At 49.1% G+C, this 16,641-nt stretch overlaps 1 protein-coding gene across 1 annotated transcript; it reads left to right on the forward strand.

The window, feature by feature from the left end:
• The first annotated feature begins 523 nt into the window (after positions 1 to 523).
• On the forward strand, positions 524 to 15,710 carry LOC123395054 (zinc finger MYND domain-containing protein 15). The gene is made up of 12 exons (XM_045089974.1): positions 524 to 821; positions 2,368 to 2,478; positions 3,156 to 3,269; positions 3,488 to 3,606; positions 4,321 to 4,367; positions 4,451 to 4,551; positions 5,562 to 5,649; positions 6,703 to 6,811; positions 14,601 to 14,757; positions 14,869 to 14,940; positions 15,262 to 15,375; positions 15,474 to 15,710. Exons 2-12 carry the CDS (start codon positions 2,374 to 2,376, stop codon positions 15,564 to 15,566), a joined length of 1,119 nt encoding a protein of 372 aa, XP_044945909.1. The 5' UTR covers positions 524 to 821; positions 2,368 to 2,373; the 3' UTR covers positions 15,567 to 15,710.
• Positions 15,711 to 16,641: the final 931 nt, after the last annotated feature.

The following is a 16,641-nucleotide window of genomic DNA, read 5'->3' on the forward strand; positions in this document are numbered from 1 at the left end:
ACGACAAAGAAGCAGCAGATGGCAAAAAACTGTTTTCCAGTAGTGAATCTTCCTCAAAAGGGTGGGAATCATGGATCGAAGAGGTACTATCTTACTCTATCATCTCTATGGCCGAGAATCGGTAGCTCATGATACCAATTTGTCAAGACCCGAGGGTAATTCAGGTGGTGTTCTTGCACGAAGAAAGGGGAAAGTATGGCCTCAGATCCGAGATATATTAGCTATAGGGTATATTCGTTGCTCAAAGGCAAATCACAAGAGAATCAATACTGAGCTAAGCCACAACCCGGCTGCTTTATAGGCAGAAGTTTTACCCCACAGTAACTCGAAGGGAAATTACCGACAACAGCTACAGTATACGGCAACGGGAAAGTGAATAGTCTCATCCAACGGCTGATACGAACCGGTACGAGAGAGATATACTAGAAGCCGTTGGATAACTGACGGAACTGCAAGTGTTGCGCGTTCTTTTGAAGATGGTCCTGACATCAGTCCGATACTGTTGGTGCCTTTTCCAGCAAAAAGTAATACAGCCAGCCGCGCTCCGAGCGAGACATAGAAAACTAGGGATCCCTCGCCGCCGCCGCCGCCGCCGCCGCCGCCGCCCGTCCGTGTATCGCCGTTATACCCCCGGTCCACCCGTTCGACCTTCGCCGCCCGCTCTACCCGCCGTCGGTGCCCTCCGAGCTCCGCCGCTCCCGGTCACCGCCCGCCGTCCGTCCGTGCCCCAAAGCGCCTCACGGAATCACTGGTCAGCGCGTGATCTTCCTCCACCTCCACCTCACAGCCCGCCGTCTTCCGCCCCGTCAAGCTTCAGACCCGTAAGGCATTCCCCTCTATCTTCCCTCCTTCCCAGTGTCTTCTTGGATGCTGGGCTTGAATAGTCCCGAAGAAACGGTGTGTGAAGCCCGGCTTGTTAGCTACGCGCATCCTTGATGCAAACCAGAAATTTTACTTCACAAACAGATGAAATGGTTGGCTTCTCTTCAACTGGAACAAACTAGACAGAAATTTGTAACCTGCTTGCGGTTGGTAGGATGTCAGCAGGGTTCAGAATTGGTAATTTAGTATGCATAGTTGGCAGGGTGCAGATTTTGTTTTCTTGCAATGCAATAGCGTAGTACTGAACGCAGTTTGCAGCTTAATAATCACCAGTCACCTGCGCCGACAGTACAGGGCACAGGGTGCTTAAAATCACTACTTTATATACGAATTCTAACTTTTCAGTTCACAACTTCACATGGTAATTAGCATTGAACAACCAACAAGATTAAATAAAGGGATAAGTATATTTTTCGTTCTTGAACTCCGACGATTGTATATAAATGGTCCATCAACTCCGAAACCACTAGAATTCAGTCCCTCAACTATTTAAACCGGATACTTTTGGTCTCTCGCGGCGCTTAAAGTGGTTTTGGTATGACGTGGACCCGTTTTTGACTAAAACTGTCCACGTGGCCTGGTTTTGATAGTAAATGTGCAGTCTAGTTCATCATTTACAGTCAATGTTACATCTGGTGCTGCAAGTTCTCAAGTTCGAGGAAATAAAAGAACAAAGAAAGTCCCAGCAAAACTACTGGACTAGTGTACCTGTACTCATGTTTGTGGTTATCGCTTGTGGTTATGTCAGAATTCATGTTTGTGGTTGCTTCTAAGACTAATCAGTACTATTTCTCATTTACTTTGTCAGACTTTGGGAATTCTCTTGTGATTTGCTTGTAAGACTAATCACTACTATGTCTGTGGTTATGACAGACTATGTTTGTCATGCAATCTGTTCAGTTCAGTACTCTGTCCAATCATCTATGAACAAGTGAACAATCTGCCATGCATTCAGTTTACACAATGGTCTAAAATCATGTGAACAATCTGCTATGAATCCCATTCAGTTTATACAATGGTCTGAAACTGAAAACATCTAGTTGCATACAATTTTCTGTTACCAAACTGGACAAACATGCGACTGAAATGCTCTGAGCAAACCCAATTTTTCATAAATAACATAGGTCAGATTACATGGCGGTTAAAACCAGGCCACATGGACGGTTTTAGTCAACACCGGGTCCACGTAATATACCAAAACCACTTTAAGCGTCGTGAGGGACGAAAAGTATCCGGTTTAAATAGTTGAGGGACCGAGTTTTAGTGGTTTCAGAGTTGAGGGACAATTTCTATACTATTGCCAGAATTCGAGGATGAAAAATATACTTATCCCTTAAATAAACAGAAGAGATACCAGCCAGCAGTCACTACCACTAATAGCACACGCGAAAAAATTGCAGTGCGCTACACAGCTTATTTGTGGGCTGGAGCCGCCTTTGTCACCCCTCGAAGAGTTCACCTTCCCTTTCTTTTTTTCTTTGTCAGACGACGATGGAGTGTGCGGCAAAGGGGTTAGCGGAGGATCCATGCACCAGCGGCACCCACCGGCGGTGCGGCAGCTGTGGGGCTGTAGCCTACTGCTCGAAAGACCACCAGGTAGCACCTCTCCCTTTTATCTTCTGTTCTGTTACAATTTATTTAGTTCTTGAAATTTGGGTGGAGGGTTTGGGAGTTTGGGTTGGTGCTCTAGCTCCAAGAATGACCGGCATGGCAGTAGCACTCTGAATAGCGATATATGTCTAAGGAATGGGCACATTTGGGCTCGTGTATATCGTGAGCTTTGTAGCATCGAGGTTTTGTGGTTCTAGGTTGATTTTTCTTTGGGGGTTTTAGATTGACATTGTGAGGAATGTACTACAAATTAGTTGATCGTGCAATGTTTTGGTGAAAATATTGCTAGAAAAGAGTTCACTTGATTCTTGGAGGCTCATGGGTACATTAGGATTGAGTTACATAGTTGTAAATTTGTTATGGCTGTTGTTCTAAATAAGCCAAAAACACAATGCGGGAATCATCAGAAATCAGGAGATTGCTATCGAACTGCAGACACGTTTTTAGTTCACTTTGCAGAGGGCTATTTGATAACCATCAAAAGCATTTTGGCTCTTCAACAGAGGTATTAGCATTGTACATAGGTGCCACGTAGCACTATCTGACAGGGTCAGTGGAGTTTATAGCAGTGTACTAGGAAGTAAATTCTTCTATAAATGTATTACTTATCATTCTCCTTTTACATATATTTTTGATGCATTAATTTGGCAATCCCTTTTTAGTTCATACATTGGAAAGTTCATAAAGAAGAATGTGCAAGGCTTGCAACACAAATGAGTCGCATTGATATGCTCAGCCAATTTCCGTTCACATTCTCCGTCGAACCTCTTGTGCTGGTACTTCCTATCTTTTCGAAATAGTGATATTCTGTTTCTGCGTGCTTTTTTGTTTTCTTCTCATGTCTGATGTTATTGAGCATTTTATTGCCTTCATTCATGTTCTGCACTTACCTCACCTGGTCTTCTAAGTTACCTTTTTATACAAATTAAAGAGCTTGTGTTTCTTCATTGCTTAGTAATGTCTTGTTTTCTCACACACATTTTGTTAATTTTAGAATAATACAAACCAAAGTATGAGGTGCTTGTTTTTGGAGTCAATCAAAGTTCACCTGAAAGGACTCTGGAAATCAGAATGCATGTGTGGCCCAGATATTGCTTGTGTCAAGGACTTAAGGTTTGTAAAAGAAAACAACATATTGACCTACTGTTCTTTTCAAGAAAACTCAATGAGCATTATGTCTCGTTGTATTAACGATTAGAAAACTGTACATGCCTTAGTCAAGGCCAGCTAAACAACTGAAAGAAAGAGCGAAACGAACACACTAAGAAATACTCAGTGCGCCAGCGGCAGAAGAGCATCCCTGGATTTGATCTTGTCAATTAAACATAATAATGAACTCTAGGAAGCACTCTTGACCATCCAGTTTGATATTCTATAATTGATGGAGTGATTTTTCTGGTACTTTGTTTGGAAATTGTTTATAGAGTCTTGTGTTCATCGTCATATTTTTTGCCTAACTTCATATAGGGCATCAAAAGAGTTCAAGAAGGATGCATTGATTTTGTAATGGTGTATGAGGGTGCGGGTAACTTTTTTGTATAACGATGAATTGTTTTTGTATCTCCACTTTTTATGTAGTAGTCTATGATCTATCACTTTTTTCATCCAATGGATCTAACTTGTATAATCTTGAGTCTTTCTTCTTGTGTATGTGCTCTCCTTTTTCTGGTCATTAGGAATCAGTCTTTGCCATTTTCATGTTGGTATAAATGTCTCAATGGCTAATTATTTATTGAACACACTATTTACATGGCTTAAAATTGTTATTTCTTTATTCCATCGTTAGTGTCAGGTAATTTGACTTTGTTTGTTCTGCATAATGTACAGCATAACAGCTGAATGGAACATGGAAAGCTCACTTTGCCCATGTACAGGTGCATCTCTGGATTTGGTCAGGTTGCTGGAAATATGTTTATTGCATCGTAATTAAAAATATCACATTTTTTGTGAACCATAGAGCCTGAAAATCCTGTGCCCGCACCCCTGGCAAGCTGGGAAGACTACTATCAGTGGAGATCCCTTCCTTTACATTCACCTGTGGCAGTTTTACTTCACTGGGTATGTGGCTATGTGCAGTACAATATCTTATGATATACGGAGTATTATTTTTTACAAGCGGTACTCTTTACATATCCTGTTACTCGTTATGTCATCTGGTGGGTTTGATTTTGTTAGTAAGAACTTGCGGGAAACATATTATATTACAATAATAGGAGGGCAAAATAAAGGTCCAAACAAAGGAGATGCAACTACTTCCAGAACTCCTTAACGAACAAAAAAGGATACACAAAAACACATCCATCACCTAAAACAAGATACTATTCTGGGTACCATTTGTGGGCTTGATTTGTTTGCTATTGGTTATTTGAACCATGTGCTGTGCTAGAAATGATGATTGCACGGGTGAACAAGTATGTGTCTGCAGAAATAAAATAAGACGTACCAAATTTTCATGTGAATGGAGCGATAAGTTCGGAATTTGTTTTGGTCAGTGCATTGCAAACACAACCGTTATATATAGGAATATGTGTGAAAGGTTCTATTTACATTGAGATAAGTGGTCTGATACTGAAGTTCTTGAACAGTGTCAATATCATCAATTATAAGTGGCCTGATACTGAACAATGTTAACTGCAAAGTGAGTAAAGGGAGGAGTTGAAGTTAAGTGGGGCAAACTTTTTTTATATAGCATTTTTCGGACAGGGAGATGAAGCTGTTGTAGTATTGTGTACAGTTGCGGTCCCATCGCAGCCTGCTACTGCTTGATACAGCCACTCTAGTGTAGTATGTAGTACTCCGTACAAATGCATTTGAAATATTTGTAGAGTCTATTTTATTTATTGCACTTTAATTCCTAAGCCAAGATTACATTGCATCAACAAGTAGTTCTGTTTCGAACAAGTTATGTTATGAAAAAAAGAAATGCAAAAATGTTGCAAGCTTGGAGTGGACAAAACAAAACCTTCATTGGACTATTTAGTTATAACTTTCAAATTTGTGGATTAACTTTATAACCTTTGGACATAGCCGTTGGACTACTGTTGACAGCACTTGCTTCAATTTTGTAGCCACTTAGTATATATCATTGCCTTCAACTATCTCGCACCCGAGCCTCAAGATATGATGGACATGACACTCTGCGCATTCACTATTTAGGTAAAATTTGTTATGTTCAGCTCTCTGACATGTAGAGTGTTTGCATGCATCTGTGTACGTCCCGTTGTTCCATGGTAGCAAGCTGGTTCGGTGGTTCCTGCTAGCGTCATTCTTTGTTGGACCAAGCTGGTTTTAAATGCCTTGGAGGTTCACTCTGTGCTAGGGCTAGTTGTGGATGATTGCATTTTTTGCAGTCTTGAAGCGTTGGTAAACTTGAACATGCCAATTTAAAGTATTTGTTGAAGTTTTGGAGAAAAGCCAAACTTCTTAATGCCTGCTGAAATTTATTTCAGAAGTATAAGTGTCTCCTGGTATTACCATTTGTTTCATTGACCAGCTTCGTCCCACATTATATTGCTTGGTCAGGATTGATAATATTTGGGCACAAATATGTGCCATTAAGTAGTAAGCAATCTTGTACTTAAAGCGTTGGTAAAATGGAACATGTCAATTTACAGTATTTGTTGAAGAAAAAACAAACTTCTTAACGCCTGCTGAAATTTATTTCAAAAGTATAAGCTTCTCCTGGTATTGTCATTTGTGTCATTGAGTACCTTCGTCCCACATTGTATTGGTTGTACAGGATTATCAGTAAATATTTGGGCACAAATACATGCCATTAAGTAGTAAGCAATCTTGTCCTTAATTCAGGGCAGGAACTTTCTTAGTCTGTTATTGTGCAGATTGCAGCAGACGTTGGAAGTTTTGTAGGCTGTTCAGTGAGACAAAATTTTGATTATTCTTTCTCTTCTGTAAAAGAAAAAAAATATATAATTCAGGGTGTTATAACTCGCAGTATCTTCGAAACTTTGAATATAAATAATGTATCTTAGCTTGTCTTGTATTGGTTAGTAGTCAATAATACAACAGTCAGGTTTTAGTTAATAACACAACAATCAGGTTTTAGTTATGTGCTGGTTCCAGTTTTACCACAACCCGCTACAGGAGAAATATCTTTGTTTAAGTACTGGAATCTATGGCTCTTTCAACCATGATAACAGGCACTGATGTTTTGCTTTCTTCATGCATATTATGCTACTTAAATATCTCAAGGACCTGAGAAAGAGCTGCTTCAGCTTGCGGTGTTTGCAGAACTACGTGCACTATTTCCAGGTGTACACCTTCGCATTGAACTTGTAGGGCCGGCAGTTCCAAGATCCAGGTTAGTTACCGAAGCTGGTTTTCTATTTTTTTCGAGAAAGCGCAAATGACATTTGCGTTTTTATCATTGAAGAGGCAGAGTTTGGGTTACATGTCCTCCTAGGAGGCACCAGTTACAAAGCAAAATCGATAGAATTTAGTGGACATCCCAGGTCTGTGGGAGAACTACTCTAAGTCCACGGGCGCCCGCGTTGGCCCAGGCAGTGGCCTCCTCCTTGATGTTGCTGAGCAGTTGCAGCGAGGAAGGCTGGGCCCCTTCGAAGGCGCAAGCATTGCGGTGTTTTCAGATCATCCATGGCACGAGGAGGGTGGCGGACGCGAGGCCCTTGAGCAGCGATTTCGGCGTATTCTGCCTGGCCTGTAGCCACCAGTCCATGAGTGAGGCCTCATGGTCTGGTGGGGTGGCAGTCATCTTGAGCCAGGCAAGGATCTCATGCCAAGTTTGGCGAGCAAATGGGCATTCTAGCATCAGGTGGCGCATCGTTTCTGGGGCTTGATCACAGAGCAGGCATCGGGGGTGGTGCTGCATTCCGTGGCGCGCGAGGCGCTCCGCTGTCCAGCATCGGTCCTGGCAGGCCAGCCAATGGAAGAATTTGACCTTTGGGGGAGCCCCATTCTTCCATATAAGCTTCCAAGAGGAGCACGTTGTGGAGCCCTGGAATGTTGCTAGGTAGGCAGAATGCACGGTGTAGATGCCGTTGGACGTCCACTTCCAAGTTAGCCTGTCTGGTTCGGTTGAGAGCGTGACTTGCTGGGCAAGTTGCCAGAGCTGCAAGTATTGGCCTATCTCGTGGACGCCTAGAACTCAGAGAATGTCTCGGGCCCAGGAGTTGCCAAGGAGACCCTCAGCCACTGTCCTGATCTTGCGCCGTCTCTTCGGTATGCATGTGTACAGCTGGGGCATTAGTTCGCAGACGGACCTGCCATTAAGCCATCGGTCCTCCCAGAAGCGGGCAGCGTTGCCATTGCCGACGGTCATGAAGGTAGAGGCGAAGAAGAGCGCGCGTTCCTCGGAGGAGGACTGCAAGTCCAGGCCATGCCAGGCACGCTCCGGGTCTGTGCGGGAGAACCAGAGCTAGCGGAGGCGAAGGGCAAAGCCGGCGCGTTCCAGGTCTTGCACGCCAAGGCCACCGTGCTGCAAAGGCCGGCAGACGCGACGCCAGTTAACGTGGCATTGTCCGCCATTGGCTGCACGTCGACCAGCCCACAAGAATCCGCGCTCGATTTTTTCGATCTGACGAAGCGTCTTACGCGGCGGCGCGTACGCTAGGAGCTGGTGCACGGGGATGGCTCCCAGGACGGATTTGACCAAGGCAAGGCGTCCAGGCTTGTTCATCAGCCCCGCCTTCCAAGTTGGCAGGCGATCGGTGATCCTATCCACCAGGGACTGAAGCTGGGCGGCCGAGGGACGCCTTATTGTGAGGGGGATCCCGAGGTAGGTGAGCGGGAGCTGGGTGATGGGGCAACCCAGGTTGGCGATGGCGGTAGTGGCTGTGTCGTCGTCGCAGTGCAACAGAGTTGCCGTGCTTTTGGTGTAGTTCACCATCAGGCCAGAAGCTGATCCGAACAGCTTTAGGATCTCACGTACAACCCTTGTGTCGTGTGCGGAGCAGTGGCAGAAGAGCACAACGTCGTCGGCATATAGCGACACCGCGGGGATTGACCTCGCAGGGTGCAGCTGTGCCAGAACACCAACTTCGATGGCCCTCCGGATTAGTCGTCCGAGTGTGTCTACAGCGAGCACGAACAGCTGCGGAGAGAGGGGGTCTCCTTGACGTAGCCCTCGACGGTGCCATATAGGGGGGCCGGGCTCACCGTTCATCAGGACTCGCGTGCTTGCTGATGAGAGGAGGATGGCTATCCACTCCAGGAATCTGCTGCCAAAGCCGTATCCCCGCAGGACCTCGAATAGGAAGGGCCAGGACAGGGAGTCGAACGCGCGCGCCAGGTCCAGCTTGAGCAGGATCCTCGGGGCTCCGAGCTGGTGTAGCAGCCTCGCATAATGCTTGACAAGGATGAAATTGTCGTGGAGGCTTTGACCAGTGATGAAAGCATTCTGACTCTTGCTGACCAGTCCATCGAGTTTTGGGGCGAGGCGCAGCGAGAGGACCTTGGCGAAGATCTTGGCCACAAGATGGATCAGACTAATGGGCCGGAAATCATTGAGCGTATTGGCGCCAGCTCGCTTAGGCAGCAGGGAGAGCAGCGCTTGGTTCAGGCTAGCAAAGCCCCTGCCTCGTAGCTCAGACAACTGCTGGAAGACGTCGAGGAGGTCTTGTCTAACCGTGCTCCAACAGGCCCGCAGGAACTCTGCACTGAAGCCATCCGGCCCTGGCGCCTTATGCGCAGGCAGGCGCTTAATCGCCGCCCAGATCTCGTCGGCGCTGAAAGGCGGGTCTAGGTCCTCCAGGTCCGTGGGCTCGATCAGCTCCGACAGTTCCAAGGTGTGTTCGCGGTCGAGGGCGGTGCCCAGGAGGGCGTCGTAGTGCTCGTAGGCTGCCTGGGCGAGACCTTCCTGCTCGGTGATCAGGTGGCCCTCCACGGCGAGCCCAAGAATCCTGGACTTCTGCCGGCGATAAGAGCACTGCCGATGGAAGAAGGCGGTATTGGCATCGCCGTCCTTCAGGTATGCCAAACGGGCACGCTGGCGAGCTAACGTGCGCTCCATAGAGGCGAGTCCGAGGTAGGAGATTTTGAGCTGCTTACGGAGCCACTCCTCATGGGGTGATAGCAGCCTATCCTCTTGCGCCTTGTCGAACCGTGAGATGAGCTCACGAGAGATGGCGAGCTTGCTTCTGATGTTCCCAACAGATCGAGAGCTCCAACTAGTCAGCGACCGCGCCGTTGCCTGGAGCCGCAGCATCAGACGGTGGAATGGGTCAGCATGGGTGACCGAATTCCAGGCTACGTCGACCGTGTCGTTGAAGCCGTCGAGCCGCAGCCAGAGATCCTCGAAGCGGAAGCGATGTTGAGCGGCAGGCACGGGGGAACAGTCCAGCAACAGCGGGCTGTGATCGGAAACGACCAAAGCCAGGCAACGAAGGTGACACGCAGCATGTGCTTCCTCCCAGTCCGAGGTGCATAAGACTCTGTCGAGGTGCACGAGGGTGGGGGGGGGACTGCTCATTCGACCAAGTATAGCGGCGCCCGTTGAGATATACTTCCTTCAGCGCGAGCTCATTGATCACTCGTCGGAATCTGCCCATCATGCGCCGATGGAGATTGCCGTTATTTTTGTCCTCGTCGCGGTAGATCAGATTAAAGTCACCGCAAAGCATCCATGGCCGAGGGCAGCCGACGCGGATATCACGGAGTTCCTGGAGAAAGGCGACCTTTGCCGCCTCATCCTGCGGGCCGTATACGACCGTCAACCACCAGGGCGTGGCTGTGCCGAGAGCAACCTTAGCGGTGAGTGCGTTCGTAGAGAACGTTGGGTCTGTGATGCTCACAGACCGGCTCTTCCAAGCGAGGAGGATGCCTCCGCGCGTACCTAATGCCGGCAGGTATACGTAATCGTCAAACTCAGAACCCAGCGTATCGAGAAGCACCGACGAGCAAATGAAATCCATTTTTGTTTCCTGGAAGCAGGCAATGGTCGCGCCCGTAGTCTCGATCAGCGATCTAACAGCGTAACGTCGAACGCGAGAGTTTAAGCCGCGGAAGTTCCAAACTACAATCTTAGGGCCGTGATCCATAAACAACGGGATCGACGGTCGGAGATTGCAACGCGGGGGCTAAGTCTCGCCGGCGCCGGCAACGGTCGCAGGGGTGCTCGTCAGACGGCAAAGTCCCTCCGGTAGCTTTCGATCAATCAGCGCGGCCATAGCCGCGAGTACGTCGAGCGGGATGGGCGCGGCGAAGATGCCATCATATGCGCGCATCTCCGCGGAAGTGATCCGCTGGTCGATGCCAATGATCCCAAGTGTGCGCAAGACCTGCACCCGTGCCCTCCTTTCGGCAGTGGGCGGCGCCGCTCCAGGGGATTTGGCAGTGGAGGCAGAGCGGCCGCGGCGAGGGACGGAGAAGCTTAGTGGACGTCGGGTGTGCCTCTTCCCCGGCGTGGGGAGAGAGGCAGCAATTTGTTTCGTGGCGGCAGCAAGGAAGTTCCCAAGGGTCCAGTGCATGTCGGCAGTAATACGTTCTCTAGGGCGACGGAAGGTAACCGGCGGCGAGGCGAAGCGGTTGGGGGCCGAGCGCATGGCAACGCAGTCTTCGGTGGGCCCCCTAGCAGTGAGTTGAGGAGGGGGCGATGATGGTGGAGACGGAATTTGGTCTTGCACCGGTTCAACAGCTAGCATGGGCCTTGGCGGTGAAGTGGCGGGCTGCAGGGCCGACACGTGGGGGGGAGCATCTTGCATGGCTGGGGGAGGCGGCAAAATAACGGCGGGAGAAACGCTTCGCGCGCCCTCCCCCTCCTTGGTCATCGCGGTCCCCGGGGACCGACCCTCAGAAGGCTCCAAAACTGCGGCAGGCTGTGACGCGGCCAAAGCACCACTTTGTCCCGACTGGGCTGTGCTGTTGGCCGGTGAGGATGGGCCCGCCAGCTGTGAGTCTGGCACCTCGCTGTCCGAGCCGACAGGGGCCAGATCCCGACGAGGCCTGGGGCTGCATGGGTCAGAGTTGGGCCCGCCAGCGCCGTCATCTCGGGCAGAAGGCGACACTGAATTCAAATTCGGGATGGCTTCCGTGCCGCTCGCCGCCAATGCCGTGCCGCCAGCTGGCCCGCATCCTGGCGAATCTGTACCTGCTGGCCCTACGTCCCCGATTGCAGCAGTCAGGGGGGGAGGACCGTCTACAGGAGCTTGCTTTACTTTCCTTTTTGCCTTTCCTCTTTTGGCATCCCAGCGGAAGTGGCGGGCCCCATCCCGGCCAGGCCATGGCAGCATGCACACGAGGGGACGACGGCCGGCCGGCGGCGCCGCCTCCGTGCAGGAGCCCCAGGGAGCCATGGCGACACCATCTGCACGCGGAGGTCGATCCTTGGCCTGCCATCCTAGGGAATCGATGGCAGTGCCATCGGCACGGCCCGGGGGTGGCGCGTCGGCGCGACAGCGCTTGCGGCCGCGGCGGCGGGAGCGGCCAGGGTCTTGGCCGGCGTCCGGGGCGGTGCCGTTGCCATCCCCTGCTTTGCCGTCCCTGTCGCGCCTGGCGGCGATCGCAGCACGGGCATGGGCGCGGTCAATCTCTGAGCGTGCGAGGGAGATGGAGATGGGGTACGACAGGATGCGGACGGTCGGGGCGGAGGAGCCAGCGCCGGGGAGCAGCTCGACGACCTCCAGAGTAGCGGCGCGCCGGATAGCATCAGGATGATGTGTGCGGCCAGCAAGTCGAAACACGTCGAGGTCGGCGCGGGACCGAGTGCGAGGATGGAGCCGCTCGATCCAAACCGTCGTGCCGAGGATGTGTTCAGCTGTGGCAACATTCCAGGCATGAGCAGGGATGCCGCGGAGCTCGAGCTCGACACGGTGTTCGAACCCACCCGAGCTGGCGTGCGCGAGCTTGCACCACGGACGCAACGACAGGGTGAACCTTGGGCCATAGACGAGGTGCTCGCCGTTCATGCGGTCCTTGCAGGCTCTAGAGCCGAAGATGACGATGAAGTCCTCGGGCTGGTGCGCGTGGATGGTGAAGTCCCCGACCTCGAAGCTGAAGGTGCGGTGGAGCAGGTCGGCGACCTCGTCGGCGGACACTTTCGGCCTGGTGCCCGTGATGGTGATCACCATGGCCCGGGCCAGCACTTCCTCTGCCTCTTCCATCGCAACGGTGCGCGCGAGGATGACCCGCGCTGGGACAGCGGCAGGCACCTGGGCAACCGGAGCTGGGAGCAGAGGTGGTGGCGGGGGGGTGGCGGGGGCGGGGCCGGCCGCGGGGACGTCCTGACTGCGAGTGCTTGGGGGAGCGCGACCCATACGCCGGTGGAAGCTCTCGCAGCCGCGGGAGTCATGGCCGGAGATGAGGCACTTCCGGCAGCGGATGTCGCTCTTGCAGTCCCGGACCCGGTGGCGATGATCTAGGCAGCGGAAGCAGAGCCCAGCGATTGCCTCGGGGGAGGGGCTGCGCGGGCGTTGCAGCGCGGGCTCCGGCTCGGGCGCACGGCGGGGGCGGGGACGGTTCTTGCGGCGGGGCTGCTGGAAGCCGTCTTCATCCACCACGTCGCCACCAGCAACGCGGTGTACCTCGGAGCGGGGGCCTATGCGGGCCTTAGCCGGAAGCCGCGGCGCCGCCACCACAGGGCCAGGGGCAGGGGGCGCGGGGGCGGTGCTCCGGGAGGTAGACGCGGGGACGGCGCACCGGCCGGCTGGCGGCGTGCGGGCTACCTCGCTGTAGGAGCGCGCAGAGGAGTCGCTGTCGGAGCCGGACCAGCGGCCGTCACCGAAGGAGACGCGGTCCCCGGACATGGCGCACGGCGGAGGGTGGGGGAGGGGCTGGGGAGGAGGGCCACCGGCGTCGATTCGACGGCGGCGAGGCTGGTGGAGGGCTGGGTCAGGCTAGAGGAGCGGGAGGGAGGGGAGCGGAGAGGAGCGGAGCGGAGCCATGTTTCCTTTCTTTTCTCCTTCTGTAATTGGACCCTCCTGGTTTTCTATTTACTGTTTGATATTTCCTCATGTTTGCCTGACAACTTCATATATTTACCTTTTCTCCATCAATATTTTTATCATTCCTTTATTTATGAGAGCTAAACAAAAACCTGCCTCCAGTTATAGTCATCTTAAATTGCAAAGGTGGAACTTAATTTGGACTCTGGAAATAATTTAGCGGTGTCATGCTTAAAATTCTTGTTTATGCCACATTAATTTCGATCGCATTATTCGTTTGTGCAATCTTGATTCAATTCTGATTTCTTTCCATAGTACAAGGATTTCTGTCTTGCTTGTGTGCGAGCCATCCTCGAAATCTATTCACGGCTATATGGAAGAAAAATATTTCATCTTTAGATTAATCATTTAGACATGTGTGAAATGAATGCAATATTGACTACTGCAGTGAAATAGTACGATGACGTCCATAGAAGATGGTGCTACATCTTTTAACTTATAAAACAAAAGGTGGTTGAAAGAAAAACCAAATACTTAAGATTTGGAGAAGGCCACGTTAGACAGTGCCGGTTTATTGGACCTGGTGGACAGAAGTTGTTTTCAGTGCATATCATACCAGAGTTCCTTTGTTCAATGGAGAGAGATTGCTCCTTATGAACGATGTAAATGACATAAGCCTACACTACGGTTTTTACGGGCATGGGGCTGTTTGGCCAAGTTAAATGTGCCAGCATGTAAATGGCGAAAACTAGGACCTAAAATGAGTGCTGGGTGATAAAGATTCTGGGCAGTGTTCCACGCAACTACTCAGATTTCCAATTGTTGTCACCTCTCCTTCGCCTATGTCTGATCGCCGTTGCCTCTCCTGTCTCTATGTTTGGTCCTTGTGCCCTCTTCCTCATCTATGTACAAAAGCATGGCCCACTCCATCCGTGGCATTTTGTCTGTTATTTCATTGAACAGTCTACAAAGCTTTCACTGAATCGCCCTTTGACTAGTGTCGAATTTAGTCTAGCCAAGTGTTAAGTCGATGATACATGCAGTACTATCCTTCATATGTTTGATAGCTGGTAGAAATCTTGTAGACCTAACATTGATGTTCAGCATGTTGCCTTTTTTCGTTATTATTTTAGTGGTAGGCCTTGTATACAAATTTTCAACAGGTATTATATACACAGTTATCTCCTATTACTGAGTAGAAGAATAATTGTTTGGAGTTCCTGCTCTCTTTTGTGGTTTTGATATGACTTGCAGGGATGGTGAAGTTGTAACTATCTCCAGCTATGCAAACTGTTCTGATGAGAGCTGCCACTGTAGATCTTCTATTGCCTCTGAGAACTTGAATTGCAGTTCGGTGACACTCAGAATTTGGAAAGGACTCTATCATGAGAGATATGGTGATATAGTAAAGGTTCTCTCAACAGTAACTCTTGACTTGTTTAAAAATGCAAAGTTCCCTGTGAGGTTCACAGTCAAGTATTTTCATGTATGGCTGACTGACTGACAATTTGTCTCTTGGTAGGATTCAAATCCTCATCTTATACTTGCCCCAAATGCGGGTGTGGCTGCTTATCCTAGCTGGATGCCAACTATTGTAAGTATTGAGTGCATAATAAACAAGTTAGTTTCGTACTGTAGCATGCATTTATGATTTCCAACTGTTTGATCCTATGTTTGGTGTATCCCCCGTCTTGTCTAGCCAGTACTCCAATTTAACTTCATTGATGATTTTAAAGTAAAAAATGCATGCAGTCAATTGATATCTCTTGTTTCTGTAATACTCCATCAGCTACATGATTCATGGAAGCATGTTTTGGCATTTCACATTTACATTGAGTCAGCTATATTTGTAAGAGGCTTTTTGTTTTAAAAAAATTTGGTGCTAATTATCATTTGTATTATATTTCGTTTCAAGGAAATGATTAGGGGGATTGGAGTTCCTGCGATTTTTACGGACTTTTGCGAAGAAGCTGCTCATCTGGCCTCTTGCTGCATAAGCTCCATAACTGGCCAACCCTTGGGACTCCCTGTATGTCCTATATATGCTGTCTTTCATCATCTCTTTGCTGTTGCATTGTGGAGCGTCGGTGAAACTAACACCTTCATCATCTGTCATTTCTCATGCAGATACAGGTAAATCCTTTCAGGCAGCCGATTGCAGAGAACAATACTGCACTATACATACCATGCTACTCGAATGGTTTTGTTTTTGGAATGTAGAATAGCCATTCTAGCCCCTTGTTTATCACCAGAAATCATCCAGAAGTTCAATTTGTGGAGGTGTGACGATGTAAGTTTTTCTAAATATTGAGAAAGATATTATGAAATATGTTTTACATGGATGATAGTGTATGCGTTCAAAAACATGTGCTTTTAAGGTGCACTCGTCCCCCCTGCGAAACGGAAGCAAAAAATTTGCCTCATCTATTAATTACTCATCAAATCATTATTTCAAATCTAACTGTACAGTTTATTTGTTGCCCTGTTGGTGTAGTTGCACAATTTGCTTCTTGCAAAATCTGTCCCATGCTGGACCTGGATAGTCATGTCATTGTTGCATACGGTGATTCCTCTGTTTTACCTCAAATTTCGGTAATTTAGTTATTTAAAAGGCCTTGGCATTGCATTTCTGTTTCAAAGTGATGTGTTCAAGTCCTCTTGACTTGAAGTCTTGAATTAATGTGGAAACAGTGACGATATTGAGAAGTTCAAAGTTGTTGCCATTCATTGAAATATGACAACCTCAGGCAATTTTTTTTTTGAATCAAGGCAAACGATTTGTCATTTTCATTAATTAAGGAGTTTTAGACATAAGCCACAAAATGGCAGAATTACAAGACTACTATTGCGACGTAAGCGCACGAGCCAACGCCCAAAGATGGGTCTCCTTTTTGATCTTGGCAACAACCACGGTGGTCGGTGAAGCCGTCTTGCCAAAGGTTCTAGCATTCCTTTCATTCCGAATTTCCCAGGAGACCAATATCAAAACGGAGACTATTGTTCTTTTGATATATATGCCCTCCCGGGTTGATCGTTTTCAGCCACCAGTCATGCACAATGCCTTCATTGCGTCAAGTCAGCGGCGAGTTGTCTTGCATGCCAAGCCAAGCAACAACGTTGTTCCAGACATGGGCCGTGAATCTACATTGGAATAGAAGGTGGGCGGTTGATTCTTGTGTTTGCTTGCATAGGGGCAAAGACCACAATTTGGCCATCCTTGCCGTCGTAGTCGATCCATTGTCCACATGTGGTCTTGTATGATAAGTCAGGCGAAGAACTTGCACTTCAGAGGGGC

Source organism: Hordeum vulgare, chromosome 5H (genome assembly GCF_904849725.1).
Source record: "Hordeum vulgare subsp. vulgare chromosome 5H, MorexV3_pseudomolecules_assembly, whole genome shotgun sequence".
NCBI lineage: Eukaryota > Viridiplantae > Streptophyta > Magnoliopsida > Poales > Poaceae > Hordeum > Hordeum vulgare.